Consider the following 16,917-nt stretch of genomic DNA (forward strand, 5'->3'; position numbering starts at 1 on the left):
CAGAACTGATAGCAACTGCCTCTTCCCCTTCCTCCTCTCCCAAGCCAACTCATTTTGTTACAAAGAAAGTGATCCTGGACGCTGCTAGACAAACTAAGCCAAGCACTTTTAGTTGTCCTCCTTCCCCTTCATCATCTTCACACTTATTACCTGCCCCTCTTCCCAGTTCAATTCATATTTCTCGAGCCGGAATGACTGATCTGTATGCAGAATTTCCAGATGAGGTTTCAGATTTGGTACAGTGGAAAAAGTATTTTTGCAGCCCTACTGAAAATACTCTCCTGTTGCCCCATAGGATGACATTGCTTACTTTTTTTAGTTGCATCACACCAGTTGGCTTAAGATCAGAGCACGAATGAGGAGCATGATGTCTTCAACTATTCATTTCCAATTGATAAGCTCCAAGTTTACAGCGTTGGGTTTTTATTTGTTTTAATTAGTCTCCAAGTGCTCAGTGTAATGCCATTTGTGTTACTGCTGTGTTCAAGGTTATCCCGCTCAAGACTTCAGAGCAATCACATGCTTGCCAACACAAGCTTTCCATTAGCTGCTAGGAATCTGAAAACAGCTTTAACTTCATAAATGAAAGGTGGAAAATGTACTACATGAACAAACGTGACGGTTTTGATATTCAAACTTTTAAGGGCTTTTCAAGTTCTTAAATCACACAGATTTTCCCTAGATCTATTGAAGTCCTTGATACTTGGGAATACAGGAAAAAAGAAAACAACCAACAATTGTTTTAGGCTTAGATTTTTTCTTCTTTCCAATAAAAAAAATCAGAAAAGAGAATGTACAGTAAGAAGGTACTGGTGATAATAGCAGTGAGAAGCTTTTGACATTTCAAGTAGAATTAAGTGTTACTCCAGCTTAAAACTAATAACGTGTCAGTGAAGAGCTGACCCTCAGGAACTGCTGGGATCCCCTTCATGGGACCTGCCTGTGGTTTTCTGCAAACTGCAACAGCTGCTTTTCAGTAAATCATGGCAGCAAAAGAGAATGCAACCAAGTTCTCAACTGACATAAGTGGTAGTAACTTTTAAGTTATGGTAATTTATGCCTAATAGCGTTCTACATCACATCATTTACATTTATGATATCTTAATTAATTCCTGCTTATTACATTGCTGAATTATAGCCAATTATCCTATTTTTGAAGCAGTAAGCCTGATGATATTCATTACGCTTTTTAAAATTCTGGTCCAGTTAGATTTTTAGGTACAGTCATTTTATTTTAGTGGTATTCGTGAAGTAATGTCTCAACAACATGAATTCCTGACATCCTATTGACTACTCCTTTAAGCAGATTCACAAAGTCATTTGTCTAATATGTGCATTTAGATGCGATGTATATAATAGGGTCTGATTTTGCCATCCCTGATAGCTGAAGGCAGCAGTATTTCGTACAGCACAGTACATCTCTGGTTGTTAGAGAATTCAAACTTTCTAAGTGCTAAGTTGGTAAAATTAAGCAAATCGGAATCGGAACAGTTTTTGCAATAAATCATCCAATAAAAATGGCATCTTTGTTTTAGCACAGTCACTCTGAAATACTAAACTCAGTTGATCCAACAGACTTTCTTTTCCTCAGCAGTTGTGGTAATCACTCAGAGATTTGTTCTTTCTTCAAACACAAGTTGCAGTATTTCAGTTGGAGTCTCCCTACTCAGTCAATATTTTATAAACTTTTCTGTATGTCTAAACAAAACCATTTTTCCCTCTCAGGTTTTTCTTTTTCATTTTTATATTTTAATCTCCTCTGGTGTATACCCTGAAAACACACACACCCATTAAATAGATGGGAAAAAGGAGGCTTTAGGAAACACTTCACCAGCTCAAGTACTTACCTGATGTTTTAAATGACATTATTTGCCATTATCCCTTCAGTAATGTTATTAATGCCTTACAATTATTTAGATCTCTCTGATCCTTCAACATCCAAAGTGTGTTACAATAGAGACTCAGTGCACCTCACAGCAAGGAGACCGGCAGGCACAGCACAGGGCTGGCACACAGACTGCACAGACCTCGTGCTTTGTAATTCATACAGACCCTTCCAATAACATATTTCTGTTTTGCCTAACAGGAAACAGAAGACAACTAGGATTCTGTATTACACTTACAGACTACTTAGACCAGTTTTCTCTAACAGCACAAGTGTCAGAGGAAGATGCTAAACAGCAACACAAAGATCTAATAAAATTTGCCTCACATAAGAGTCTTACTTAATCACTTTTAATCAAGAATTTGCTCATTTTTTAAACCCTGAATATTCCCCTCCAGATGTAAACTCTGACTTGTTTTATTGTGCATGTGAATGTTCACTGCCTCTCTGAATCTTGCTAAAACATTCCCCTCAGTGAAAGCCTCTGGCAGCAAGTTTCACAGCTGAGCTGTTGGGGAAAGAAAGGGATTTCCTTAACTCTAGTTTTCATGTCTCAGTTTCCAAATGTCACCTGATTCTCATCTTAGCCAAGCAAATGTTTCCTGAGTATTTCTTAGCGTAGGTTCCTTTGCTGTGTAAAAATGTCAGTAACTGTATGTTCTGTGTTCATGTCCAAAAAAAAAAAAGCATACACATTCTTAAGTCATCTTGAAATCCTTGTAAGAAAAGACATCATGAAAGCGTAATTCTCTTAGCTAGACACTTTCCTACCTGTTTTATAGAAATGGGTCAAGAGATCCTCCTTCTCAATGAATCGTTGATACAGCCATTGTGAGAGAGCTTCGGGCTCTGCAGGTACATCTTTAATTGGAAAAATCCTACCGAAGAAGAAGAACACAATTCATTCTTTCGTTCTTTTCACAGACCACATAATTATTCAGGATGAAAGAAAGGAACGGTCCAGGCTACCAGCCAGATGCTCACAGGAGACATCTGTATGTTAAGTTTGCATCAAATACAATAGCACAGCATTTGATAGAAGCAATTGCACACTAGGTCTGTTTAGAAAAATTCCACATCCAGGACAGAATTCACTAAGATACATGCAGAGAAAAACTCCCAGCACCCCACTGTACCTCAGCTAACTTTTTTCAAAATACAGTTTTGAAAAAAGTCTTACAATTGTGAAACCACTGCAGCAGACTCAAAGTGCCCTTTGGTATATTTAAGAGACACTCTGTATCTGCTGTGTTCCACTGGGAGGCCACTGGAGAAGAAATATGTGCATCAGGCTAGCCTGAAAAAAAAAAACAGGCCTAGAAACGTAAGACCTTCACATGAGCTTTCTCTTCCCAAGAGAACTCCCAGTTAGCCCGTCATCTATGCTATGTTTTGCTTCTGTTAGTAGATTTTTCTTTCTTTTTTAAAACCTATTCTAAGAAGAATTTGTGATAACAACTCAATCATATGTAAGTGTCTGGACAGACAAGGGAACAGTAAGCAGAAATAATGGATGTTCTGAAGAATGCTCTTCTTATTTTTACAGTTTTCAACATCCCTGCTTGACTTGTTCCTAAGTCATTTGTACCTCCTCCTTTCATGAGTTTTTTCACGAAAAAATAAGCTGCAATGGAGGAGACAAGCAGCAAAACATTGATCTGATCAATGAGTAAAAAGTAATGATGCTCTGGCATACAAAGAAAAATTCATTATAAGGAGGTGAACACTTATTACCCACTATGGCATCAGCGTTAACTCAGTTCTGTAGCCTTTGTATCAATTCTGCTCTACAATGTTCTCAAAGAGTTCTCTGTGCCAAAGGTTCAAGAAGGGTTGGGAGATAGCTGGTGGTCCAGTAAATAGCTGAAGCTCTTAAATGTGTACATTAAGAAAATGAAAAAGACAGGTAACAAATAATCTTATCTTGAAGCTCAGATGTTACAGAGCCAAAATTAAACCACAAAAAGGCAAGGGAAAAACATCCCCGTGGAAAAGGGACTATCTTTGTTGAGGGCTTACAGACGGCCTCCCTGTCCCCAAGTACTACTGCACTGCCAGGCTCTATTTTTACTCTCTCCTTCCTATCTGGTGTGAAGAGATAAAAGGCCTCAGCAACTGAATATTGCATTTCACAGTGTATTTTTGAAGGACAGATGCTCACTTACACACGTTTGAAGATAGTTAAGAATGAATAGAACGCACGTGTGGGCTCAGGACAGAAGTCTAGGATTACCTGGCCTCACAAGCATTTTCCAACTCCATAACCTCATTCAGCCCGATATTTTTCCAAAAATGTACTCATTGGTCTGAAGGCATTATCACAGCAGCTAACAAAATGCACGTTAGAAACTATTTATCAGCTGGCACTTCCATGGAGTAGCAAAGCAGTGTAAGTGATAAGAGAATGGTGGAGCACAGCATACCAGCCTCCTGCTGGAGTCCATCCAGGTCTATGTATGAGTCCACACAGTATTGGAATGCTCTGAATACAAACTCAAACTTTTAAGAAGGAGCCCCAGTTACACCCACTTTGAATGAGCATAGAGAACAGCTAGTTTTCCAATTATGCTACACTGGCTGTTATGATTTATCACTGATAACTCTTTGTGTATTTTGAAGTATTTTCAAACGTAGTATTAGATTATCTAGGTTTGTTTACTTATTTTCACAAGCACAGCATTCTTATTAATTAGAGATTAAATGTCTAAATCCTCAAATTCTGGAAACTGAACACACTGCCATGTTCTCTGCTCCTCAGACAGCTCCTTTAGGATCATGTTTTGAAAGGAGCTCAGGACCAGGAAAGCCAACTGAGAAGGTCCTGCATTACCAAACTCTACGCAGATGATCCAAAACCAAAGGATGGAAGTGCTACTGACTGCAGCAGCTTCATTACCAGCCACTAGCTGCAGATCTGCCAGCTGCAGCCTTCAGAGACACTCCTGTGCCTCTCATTCTTTCATTAAGGGTGAGCTGAAGAAAATAGCTGCAGCTGTACCTCATGCTGCGAGCCCAGAGATCCTCCCCTCTGCTCAGCCACACTTTTATTCCATGAAGTTTTCAGAACACATCTCAGTTTGAAAAGGGAAAAACATTTATTTTACCATTTTTCTCTGAGCTTCAGTGACTGACAAAAGGTACCACTTTTTTTCCACCTGCAAAACTTTAAGGAAATCCAATGATCACAAAGCCAACCAGATACATAACGAGAGCAGAAAAAATCCTCTTCCAGAGCATCAGATAAATAAGAATTGATTTCAAGAATTGATACAGCATGAATATCTGAATAAATTAGTTTTTTAAGGTAACAGCCAAAGCACTGAACCAGCAGCCTCCAGCACCTGCTGCCTACGTTCTACCCAGCCCACATTGGTTTCTCTGCAGGGACTTCCCTGGCTCTCCCCACCCTGGGCCCAGCTGGCTGCAACACGGCTGACAGAGCTGAGGGGACTCTGTACAGGACTCTCCAAGTGGATGCTTCTTCCGGTTCCCAAAACACACAACAGCTAATTAGTCCCATGTTGTTAGCATTACCGTGATAAACAATCTATGCTCTTCTTGCCTGAAGTACTGTTCTCTCTGTGGCATCATGCACAAACACAGACAAGCCTACCATAACATTTATTTCTCCACCAGTAGGAAAAAAACGTAGTTCCACCACCATTTGTATCACATTTCTCAAAGACAAAACTTCCTCTTGAGCAGCCCCAGCATGTCATTATTTTGCTGTTAGTTGCTCCAAGATTAGAAAAGCCAGACCAGCAGACAGAAGAATGGCAGACGGTGCCATCTACTTCTGAAGAGACTTCACACAGAAGTTGTGCTGTACTGCCTTGGGCTTCAAGTTTCCTCAGGGGAACTTGCCCTGTGAGTGCCCATCCCTTCTGAATGCTGCACCTCAAACTCACCATGAAGTGCGTGGCACGCGCAAAGAAACTAAAGCTCGTAACTTTTGCTACATTCTTCCCTATCCTTGGACGCAGAAGAACAGGATATGTAGGTACAGTTACCTTCATCAGTGTAATCTGCGTTCTTGTGTTCCTGGCACCAAAAATTGCTTGCCCTCATTCAACAAGGATGCAGTTGGCAGCTGTCCCGCATTCTGAACAGAACATTCCCTTCAGGAGGGCCTCCTCCACCCAAAGCAGCAGCCTGCCAGCCCCTCTCACCTGTGACAGCGCTGCTCAGCCCCTGCAGTCATGCCAAGCACCCAACCAGATGGCAAGGGGTTTGCTTTCCATCACAGAGGAAAGAGCAAAACAAAGAGAAAGCAGAAATCCACCTGGTACTGACAGATTTGTCATTAACGTCAGCAACATCTGCACGTCCCAATAAATGTATTAAGATTACAAACCAAATAAAACAATTACTGTGATATTTTGACACACAGAGAGGTGGAAGAGCCAAAAGAGCTTTATGGAAAAAAACAACTAGCTGCAATACCTGCAAAAATACACTGCAGAAAGAACAGGAGGACACAATGAGGATAATTACCTTAGCCTCTACAACTACAGACCAATTTAGTGACACATTTCAAGTTAATGTATGCTTCTTCTTAAAAGCTAACAAATAATTCTCAGAAATATGGCATTTTCAGGAACATTTAAGCCATATTAAATAGTCCTTATCAGAGACAACCTCTAATTCCGTATTAAAATAAAAGTTCACAGATTGTCTTACTAATTGTCTTTCATCATCTGTCTTGTCTTGAACTAAATTTACTACCCCCTACTCTTTCTAAACTTCACTTGCTGTTCCAATGGCTCTTCAGTGCGATGGAGGTCATTGGTATGTCTCAGACACCTCCAAAAATAAGTTACTTGCATAAAAAAGCATATTAAAATCTACTGCAGACCTGGATGCCCTTCACAGACATTTCTGCAAAACTCATTCAGCAACCACAACATATTCCATTTTATTTATAGCTAAGAGTCTAAGCTTATTTTAATAAATCTGTATTCACGAAGACACAGAAAAAGAACTTCCTCAGTAGTTGAAAGCTTGTTTCAACAGCAGCACAGTACAGAAGCTGGTACGACAAGGAAAGGTGACACAGTTCTTATCTGCATTACGGCACCAGGACAGCTGAGCTGGCTCAAAAGGAAGCAGTGCCTTCACGCAGTGTGAGCACAGCTACCTGCTCTGCTGGAATGAGGGCTGTGGCTGGCTGTGCTCTGGGCTCTGCACCACCCTCACTGGAGCTCCGGGCAAGAAGGGATCTGATCATATGAGGGGGGGAAGCTAATGCAAAATGAGCCCTAAGCCATTCTTCACCGATTTGCTCCTTCCATGGTGCTCAGCGCCCTAACAGATGACCTCCCTAATTTCCCCCAAACTCCAGCAATGTTTGACCTGGAAAAAGTTAATGAAATATTCTCCTTGATTCTTAGTTTCTGAAAGCAAAAGCCATTTTTCAGCACTGTCCTGTGAGTTTTGAGGAAAGTCTGTCACGGTCAAATTTAATTGAGATCTCATACCTTTGTGTTTTGAAGAATCAAGTCTGGTGATTGCCTGTTATTTTTGTTTTGTTGGGTTTTTTTTCTTTTTTCTTCTTTTTTTTTTTTTTTTTAAGGAAAGTTTCTTTTGAGGAAAAGTGAGGCTACAGCTTAGCCTAATAATGAGCTTTTTGAAAGTAACTTGTACAAGAAATTGGTGAAAAGCAAGCTTTAACTCTTCTTCCAAAATTCAAGCTGCCAACCAAAAATAACCACAGGATTAAAATGAACTTTCTCTGCCATTTCCATCAAGCACCTAGAAGTGAAAAAATGAGGCTGGTCACTGTGTCCTCTACACTCCTGCTGCTGCTCCCTAAGTAGGATTAAAGAGAGACAGACCTGTATAAAAGGACAAGCTACAAGAAAAGAAAAACACCAGATCCGAAGACAGCAAGGCACAGACTGCTTGAGACCAAGAGGAACAGCAGACAGCACCGTGAGAATGGCTGGAACAGAGGCAGCTCTGCAGCAAGCTCTTCCTCTGCTTCATAATGAGCAGCACAGAAAGTGATATAAGCAGCAGTAGGAAAGCAAAATCATTTTAACTGGCACACGGTCTTTGGTGGTGGGGTGTTGTATTGTTTTTGTTGTTGTTGTTTTCCCCAGAACAACTTCTGAGTAAGATCTGACACAGCAATGAGGTCAAGCCATCACCACATTTGGATGTGTGAGGACGTGACCTAAGAGGCTCCCGAGAGTCCTGAGGGAGCTCATGTTGGTAACTTCAAAAATAAGCTCTAATGAATTGGTGTCAGTGCACTGACTCTCAATTATCTGCCTGCTCGATGCTGGGGAAGGTTTGGTCAAGTGACAGCAGAGCTGTACTGTTTTCTTTCCTTCCAGAATCCCTCTGGGAGAGTAATTTTATTTCTTACTCCTTCCTCTCCAACAGCCCCTTTCCCAAGGACTTTGCAGGTTCTCAGTGGTGTCAACAACTTTGTTCAAATCACAAATTCTCATTTCAAGTGATTAAAACACTGAAGGCATCCATAACATCACAAAGAAAAGAACTGATCACTTGCTGATATGTCCTGAATGGAACCTAACTGAAAAGCAGTAGAGAAAGATGATGCAGCGTGAGTGAACTCACCTACACCCATCATTCAGTTGCTTTCTGCTAATTCTGCCATCAATAAATATATCCTTTACATATAACAGACTTTTAAAGGTGCATGAAGATATCTAAAAATAAGTTTGATTATCATATTGGAGGTGAAAAACTCATTTTAGACTGCAGCTCTAGTCCCAGATACATTAAAAGTTCTTAGCATATCAGAGATGAATGATATGGTAAGCCTAAGAAATGGATAAAAATGATGCAACGGTTTTCTAGAATAGAATTATTCTGGGTAATCAAAGAGAATCAAAGAGAAGAGCTGCAGAAGGACCTGACAATGCCTGCAGATGGAATCAAACGTACCAGATAAAATGGCATCTCATACAACTTAGGGTATGTGTTCACTTTGAGAAACGTGAAGACAGATTTCTATAAAAAGCAGGACTGACTCAACCATGGCTGTGGAAAACAGCTCCAATGAGCATCGTGTACTGCATGCACATCGCACAAAGTCACTCCCAAGGGATCCACACGAGGAGATCTGAAAGCTTACTGTACAAGCCCAGAAGCTGAGTTGTCGACAAAAGGGAATTAACACAAAAATCACACAATTTTGTGATAAAAATGTGATAAACCACATCCCTCAGTGCAGCATTTCCACATTTCTTGAATACCTCCAGGGACGGTGACTCCACCACCTCCCTGGGCAGCTTTTGCCACTGCCTCACCGCTATTTCTGAGAAGAAATGTTTCCTAATACCCAACCTGAACCTCCCCTGATGCGATACAGCTTCCACAGGCACAAACCAAGAAAGCTCCTGAAAGCAGGACTTGTTGTGACTTCTCGTCCTAATTGCCAGATTTTAACACTTTTAGAGAGAAAATCATTTTGGTACCATCTGTAGTGGACACCAAACTACTTCTTTTACTAAAAGATCTGTGAGTTACAAAAAACTGTGAGTTGCACAGTGATCAAAATCACTAAGTTCACTAAAGTAAACTGCAAGCTAAATTTAGAAAAAGTAATCCACTGGAAGATCAAAGGAGAAGCATCTTCCTTTCATCCCCAAGATACATGGTGTGTTGTTACATTTCGGATAAGGAGAGCGAGGCTTTAGATTGCTGATTGTTTCACAACACACAGGTAGGCTGCTTTATACATCAGAAAGCCAAATATGTCATCTAGGTATTACACTCTTATGAAACATTAGTGATAGGATTCCTTTATTTGCTTTGATAATGGTTTGGAACAGATTCTCAATGGAAGCATGTAGAACTAAAAGTCGTCTTGGATTAGATGGACCTCCTCTTTCACCTAAGAGCATCTGCTGTTTTATTTTGGCTAATACAGACAAATAATATAGGAGCTAAATAGACTCCCAGCCTTTTCACTGAACCGCACAACTGCACTGTTGAGATTATCAAGCAGAAGCGGAGAGCTGGAATACGTGAGCCTCCAGGACTCTGATATTTGCAAAAGCAGCATTTATTCCCTCCACTCCCCTTCAGAAACAGTGCCATTCCTCTTGATCAGGGTCTCCTACTCTGTTCAAGCTGCTCCAAACTCCAAGGAGCAGGGCAGCCTCAGGTTTCCCTCAGAAAGCTGCACATTTTCCAGGTGATAAAGCCTGTAGCACTGCTGTGGGAAAAAAAAAGCTCCCATGTTATCACCTCCAGACTCTGTATAGGGCCTATAGGAATCTCCCTGAAAAAAAATCACTCCTTCAGCTGCTGATTATATGGTGACTGGAGAGGGTAGAGGAAGAAGCTCGGGCAAGAACTAGAAGTAACAGTAAGGGAATTAAGTATTTGCTAGCTACTGCCAAGACACAGTCATTAAAAAAATACCTAAAAACATCCATATATACTCCATTACTATATTTGAACCATCGGACAGTAGGAAACATTTTCAAGGTGCTAAGGCAGACCAAACTTTTCGAAGGAAAGCTGTGTTTATATACTCAGTTGCCTAAACGTGTAAGAAAAAAGACACTGATACTGCTGCTGACTTCCTGTATCTTGAAATATACTGTTATTAACTTCTGAGATGGCTTACTTCTTGTTGTTTGTGTTTTGGTTTGGTTTTTTTTTTTTTAGTTCACTGTAAGAACAGAAGGTTTATTTCCTACCTGTAGTGTACATGTGTAACTGTTGGTTGTCGGTAGCCAAGAATCCAGGTTTGGATGTCTATAGGTTCACCTTTGGGATATGCAATGGTTGCATCTATCACCCACTGGAGACCTTTTGGTTTGCTCTCTAGGATTAAGAAGAAATATTGTATTAAAATTCATCAGAAAGTGTATGCCATTTGATTTGATAGTTATTCCATTTTTAGATTACTTTAAAAGAGGTATGAGGCACAAATAAAGCTTAGAAAAGTGACAAAATAAGACAGCTAAGAATCAAATCTAGATCCAAATCATTACAGAGCACAAAAATATTCTTACAAGCTTCAGCAAGATTCAGATTTCATTTTCATGGCTGTTTCTGTTGTGTACTGCAGCACACAGAAATCAGCAACTCTGCTCTTTTTTTGCTTTGGTTACAGTCATATAACACATTGGCTCAAATCTTAGGTGCCTCCCCCATTTCCCAAAAGAAGAACTTCAGCATAAAAATCCAACAGCTTTGACCCACAACAGCCATGGAGAGCCCTTTAGGCAACTGCCTCACTGCTGGGGTGCGGCAAATAGATGAAGGTGACTTATGTTACACGACACAGATGGATTTTCAAAGGCAGTTAAAAAATAACAAAGCAGAAGACCTCAAAGGTTCTTAAACAGTTGAGTTACAGGTGAAAGAGGAAAAAACAGACACTGTGCTTGAAAGGCAAGCAAGCAATGAATAGGAAAAGATGGTCAGTGTTCGCAATGGAGATTCCATCCATGAGGCCTCTGTCAGACTGACTGACCCCAGGGCGTGCCCACGCACTTACCAAAATACTCAAAATGAGGAGGTGAAAATGATGCATCCAATCTAAGCCGCAATGTTAGTTCCTACCAGCAATAGTGAAGGACAGACAGCCTAGCTGTGACCTCTCTCTGCTCTTTTGTCAGCCCATCTGGCACATCTTCAACCCACAGATTTGCCAAGAGGGAGAGCAGCATACCTGGAAGGCGAGCCAAGGAGGGGGCACGGTGCCACACAGCACTTGGAGTTCAATTGTCAATTTTATTTCTGTTCTGGGGCAACCAGTCATGCCTTGCACCTGAGGTCACATTATGCTCAGGCTTGCAGAGTAGTATATGTTTACATCATACCCAGCAGTGTCGTACAGAATTTTTAAAAAGCTGAATTTAAAAAGCTGATGATTTTAAAAACAGTCATCTGTTGGCAGAAGTAAGAGCTGTTATGTAGCAGTACACAGTGCAAGACTCTTCAAGCCTGCAACTGAGACACCTAAAGAGGAATGACCCTTCATGCAGAGGGGTCCTCCCTTGCCAAGTGTTGGGTTCAGGAGGAAATTGGACCAGGCATATGGAAGATGTCCATTGGAGAGCTAAATCAACAGACAGAAGCGCCCGTCTGGCTCAGCTTAGGAAATGTGTGACACTGGAAACGGTCAGAAACTAGGAGAATATGAGAGATGTACAATAGGAGAAGCATGATGTACATTTGCTCTGTTTGTGGCTCTCCTGCAGTATGCTCTTAGAACCACAGAGAGGATTTGGGGCTAGATAAATGTATGGTCTTGTCCAAAGTCGCCAGTCAAGTTTTACTGCACTCACAAAGAAAACTGCAGCACAGACAGAGGCACACTAAGAGCTGCAGTTATTAACACCAACTGGAGCATACCTGACCTGACAAGGGCTGACTCACAGGTTCCTACCTGCATTGCATCCGCATTTAATTTAATTAAGGCAAGAAGCCATGGACAGCAACACTATCGCCTGTACCTATCAAATATTTTAAAAAGCAAGCAGTGCTGCCACAGTGTCTAACCAACAATGGGGCTGTACCACTTCATTCCAAATGCAGATGTGCTCCCTGAGTCAGGCTACACAGTATTTCGCAATACTTAGCTCAGAAGTGAACAGCAGCACGCAATATATGGCTCCAAAATTTGATCATGTGGGAGATACACAAGTCAGGCTGAAACACTGTTAGAAAATGCTGACAGGCACGCAAAGTGAGTGCAGAAGGTACCAGCGGAGGCTCCAGGCCAGGATCATGGCAGTGGTTGTCCTGTCTCTCGTAAGAAAAGCACTAAGTGCAGAGTCCTTCATTTTAAAAGAAGCAAAGTATTAGAGAAAAGCCAATATGAAATTAATAGTAAACTCACAGAAGTATTCATTTGGAAATGGATTTCAGAACAAGGCCATTCAATTTATCATTTTCCCAGATGTAAAGAGAGAATGGACGAAGACAAGTAAATTGTCTGAGTGAGCAACAAAGATCATTAATTGTAATTAAAAAGTGCCAGATGAATATGGGAGCATTATCTTATTATTTACAGTAAAGTGTTTTTAAATAGTCTATTAAATATTTAGCTACTAATTCAGACTGTTCTTTCAGTGGATAATGGTTCAAACTTCTTTAATGGGAAGACTACTGTGGCCCTTCTTATTGCTGATTTCTTACCTTCTACCTTTTGTGGGGCAGAGCTGCTGCATGCATTCCTCACATCAGCTCCAGCCTCACCTCCAACCCCTTCCAGTGCAGGGAAAAATCTGTCTGACAGTCTACCAGGAACCCCACATTCAAAACGCAAAGTTGTGAATGTTCAGTCTCCAGAAGTAAGCAAGCAGGTCTTTGGAGCAAGCAGGTCTTACTGCAGCCACCTCCACAGGCAATTTACAAAGACACATTATCAAATCACAGTCACTGACATATTTCAGCATACCCTGGTTTAAAATAAGCCTTGCATAACCCATCCAACCTCTCATGCTGTTTAAAAAAAGCTTAAATCACCAAGGATTTGGAGAAAATTAATTTTGAAATAAATCTCACTGTCCTCTCTAGGTGACATCTGTGTTTTTAAAGCCACAAAGGTCTAGCATATCCTGAAAATGGAAAGACAACTGCAGCAACACAAAGGGGTAGGATCTCTCAATCTCTGAGGATGCTGCTCTTGTGCCTAACCACACCTTTGAACAAGCTCAGGACAGACTGCTACCCAAGTTATAATGCAGTGTGACTTCCAGGTCTGATATCTGTAGAAAGGCAGGCATCAAGCACACCTGCTCCAGAGCTCCTATTGCCAAGCTTGGCTTTGCCAACACAGCCACAGATGTTTTGAACCTCCCCTCTCCATTAAAAGACACCCTCATCCTTCATTTCTAGTGATTCCTGAAAGACTGAGCAGCCGCTGCAGAGGCCAAATTTAAGCTGATCTCTCTGAGGACTGACGTTTCTTCCATAGTGCTGCTTGGGGAAAGTGTCAGCCTGCTTGCCATCTTCAGGTGGACAATTCTGAATTCTCAAATCACCTGTAAATGCCACCAGTGATGCTTTTTGAGTTGTACATAAATGTTCAAAACCATCCTGCAGGGCCTGTCCTGTGCAGTGGTACCCAAACCATGCAAAAACAACGTACCTTGATATCATTGCTGTGTACTTGTCTTATGAGTGCTAAGAGAAAAAAAACATTTTAAGACTGAACAACCACATGTAGTGATTGTTTTCTAGTCTAGACAAAAAATAAACAAGTCTCCAAACTTGTGTTCCCATCCCCTTTAAGTCATCACCAGAGGTAAATCTTTGTAACTGTTTTGCTGTATTTTTAACTCTGCATGCAGCAATGGTAAATTGCTTTTTATTTAGTTCAGGCAGATTACACAAGACATTGCATGGTCTGTGTTGCTCTCACAGCAGACACTTGACTGTCTACAATCACAAATGTATTGGAACTCAAAGTTTCCTGCTGTCCCCTCCATTTCTAGACTAGGGTCACCCTCAGCCAACAGTGCAATCTGCATCTGACTATGAGCAGGGCCCCCCAAACCCATCAGCAGACCATTCGTGTTTACCAAGAAGAGGAAGCTATAAAGAGATGTAAGAGGCTGTAGTAGGAAACACTGCCTCCAGCCAGGCTCTGGGATTGCTCTCAGAGTAGGAAAGCACCAACAGTGACCCTGGGGACTGCAGTTTCCATTTAAAGAAAATATTTACCAGCATTCACTGGCGTTTAGGTGTGGCTTCTTGAGTCACTTACATCACTCTACACTCAGCCAAAAGAGGCTGCTGCCTCCTCTGCAAAGCAGCAATTCCTGCCATTTCCCTCTGCTCATTGGTCTTCTAGTGATCAGCTGGACCATCGGCCTCAATGTTAACTCTTTCCTCAGAGATCAGATCTCAGGCAGAACATCTTATTCATCATCCCAGGATCTCTTGTAAACAAGCCACCTGTGAACAAAACCAGAAGCCCCTTTTCCAGGACTAAAAAACCCAAACAACAAAACCTTCCCACTTATTACTCAAGTCACATTCCTCAAAAAACAGTGAATCAAGAAGTGCGAGTTAGAAAAATGAGTTGTGAAGTCCAGCATCCAGCTGTGCAGCAAACAGAAAACCAAGAGAATTGTACGTTCTGTGCTACGTTTGAGAACAGTAAGGTAAGATTTCAATGTGGCTGTGGTCAAGATCTTATCATTCTCTTATCAGACAAAATTACTGTCAGGTGAAATAAAACAGGATTAGAAAGTATCCTAAAGAATGGCTTATCACGAATCAGCTCTGCAATGTGCATCTTCAGTGAGAATTCCTCCTAACCCCTTTGAATTGCCAGCTGTTCATTGGAAGAGTTGGATCTTCACACATCACAGCAACAACAAAAAGCAAAACCAGTTTGATTTTTACCAGATGATTTTGCTCATTCTAAAGCTCACAGGATGACCAATTCTTTCCACCTGAGGAAACACCTACAGCCTAGGTGTCTGGTAAAGAAAGTAAAGAAAAAAACAAAACCAACAAAATCACATTAAAGCAATTTGATAAAAAGCTGAACTCTAATCATATTTAATAAAGCTTGGAAGTAAGAAAAATGATTGGGGGAATGACAAATAACAGAGAAGAAAGTTATCACAGCAAGCTGAATAATACAGTTCAGAGCATGAGAAGTAGTGCAGAGGAAAAATGTTTTTGCTGAACCATTAAGTTCAAGTACAGTGCTGTAACAAAAAAGTATAACAATACTAAAACAGAAAAGCCACTTCCCAAAGCAAAGGATTGCAGGAACACAGTACAAAAATGTACATACAATTCTTATGCATGGTACTGGTAAAGCCATAACTGTACATTCTGCATTTTGTTCTGGCAGCCACAGCCAGATGAAGGTAAACTACAGAAGATACAGGCAAGTCTGATATCACTGAGCCACATTTCTTCAAGTAGTTAAAAAAAAAAAAGGGGGGGGGGAGAAATAAGTAAAAAAGATGACCACTGCCTTGTAAGACTTTCTACAATAACCTTGTAAATTTGTAACATTATATTTCACTCAACTGAACAAATATTCCTGAATTTTCTGAAGGGCAAGCGTAAAGTAAAAGCAGTTGGAAGGCAGGCAGAATATTAGAGGAAGAGCCTTTGATAACATTGTACAGATCAAGAGTTAAACCTCCATACCTCTCTGGAAAGGAATTTGTACTGTGGTAGAAACATTTTTGTGAGAGAACGTAAAAAAGCTCAGCTTCACACATGCTAAATCTTACTCTGTCCTAGCATGCAACTTTTATTTTCACTTCTCTTTTTCATCTTCTTTTTTTTTATTATTTAAATGTTTTCATATGCACTACTTTTTTCACTTTGAAATAGGGATAGCTAGAAAGCAAACGTTCTTCTCCAACTTCTCTGCTTCTCTTTGCATCTGCCTTTTCAGTAGGTGGGCTTTTCATTATGTCTGAGATGATTGGTTTATTTTATTATCCAGATCAGTCAACAATTATCAGATGCTCAGTTCTCTTGAGCCTGAATCATGCCGCTCAAAAAACAAATGAGGAAACAATAACAAGCAAAATCAAACAAAAACAAAGAAAACCAGTGCTGCTTGATGTTCAGTCAGTTTCAATCAACATGAGGACAAAAACATAAAACAGTTACTTTGGCAAGTGCCTTCAGTTCCCTTCCAGAGCTAGCTGACCTGTAATTCATTAGGGAAACTTCTTATTTTCATACCTTGTTTCTTTGAGAGCAGAAGAAACAGAAAAGATCAAACTTTCACCCTTACAAAACTTTATTTGAACAAAGAGTGGGCCTTTTCTTTCCTAAAAAAAAGAACTTTCAATATTCTACGAAAATGAGGGCTTTCTTGAGTCTGCCTTTTCTGAATGCAGGATACACGTTTTTGCATTCCACAGCTTGAGTTTCATTTAATTTAAAATCTGCCCTCCTCCAAAAGTATCATCTTCATTCATTTCCTATGTTGACAAGATTTGCTTCTAAACAAAAAATCTGGAAATAATTTCTGTTTGAAGCTTCCTGCTAACCCTGAAATTTGAACTTAAGCACAGAAAAAAACCTGCCTGCAGCTTCATTAGGATTGA

The 16,917-nt window shown here is 40.6% G+C and overlaps 1 protein-coding gene and 1 long non-coding RNA gene across 2 annotated transcripts in view; one reads left to right on the top strand and one right to left on the bottom strand.

Moving 5' to 3' along the window:
* The window catches only part of LPGAT1 (lysophosphatidylglycerol acyltransferase 1), a 58,642-nt gene that overhangs the window by 5,122 nt on the left and 36,603 nt on the right, over positions 1 to 16,917 (bottom strand). Inside the window, exons 7-8 of the mRNA XM_052686150.1 lie at positions 10,567 to 10,693; positions 2,657 to 2,763 (exon numbers count right to left, since the gene is read on the bottom strand). Coding sequence (XP_052542110.1) covers positions 2,657 to 2,763; positions 10,567 to 10,693 — 234 coding nt within the window. The remainder of the gene's footprint in view (positions 1 to 2,656; positions 2,764 to 10,566; positions 10,694 to 16,917) is intronic.
* Positions 3,030 to 8,150, top strand: LOC128082259 (uncharacterized). The gene is made up of 2 exons (XR_008207599.1): positions 3,030 to 7,366; positions 7,480 to 8,150. It is a non-coding gene; the product is annotated as an uncharacterized LOC128082259 (long non-coding RNA).

This window comes from Tympanuchus pallidicinctus, unplaced genomic scaffold, assembly GCF_026119805.1.
Source record: "Tympanuchus pallidicinctus isolate F22 unplaced genomic scaffold, pur_lepc_1.0 scaffold1, whole genome shotgun sequence".
Classification (NCBI taxonomy): Eukaryota; Metazoa; Chordata; class Aves; order Galliformes; family Phasianidae; genus Tympanuchus; species Tympanuchus pallidicinctus.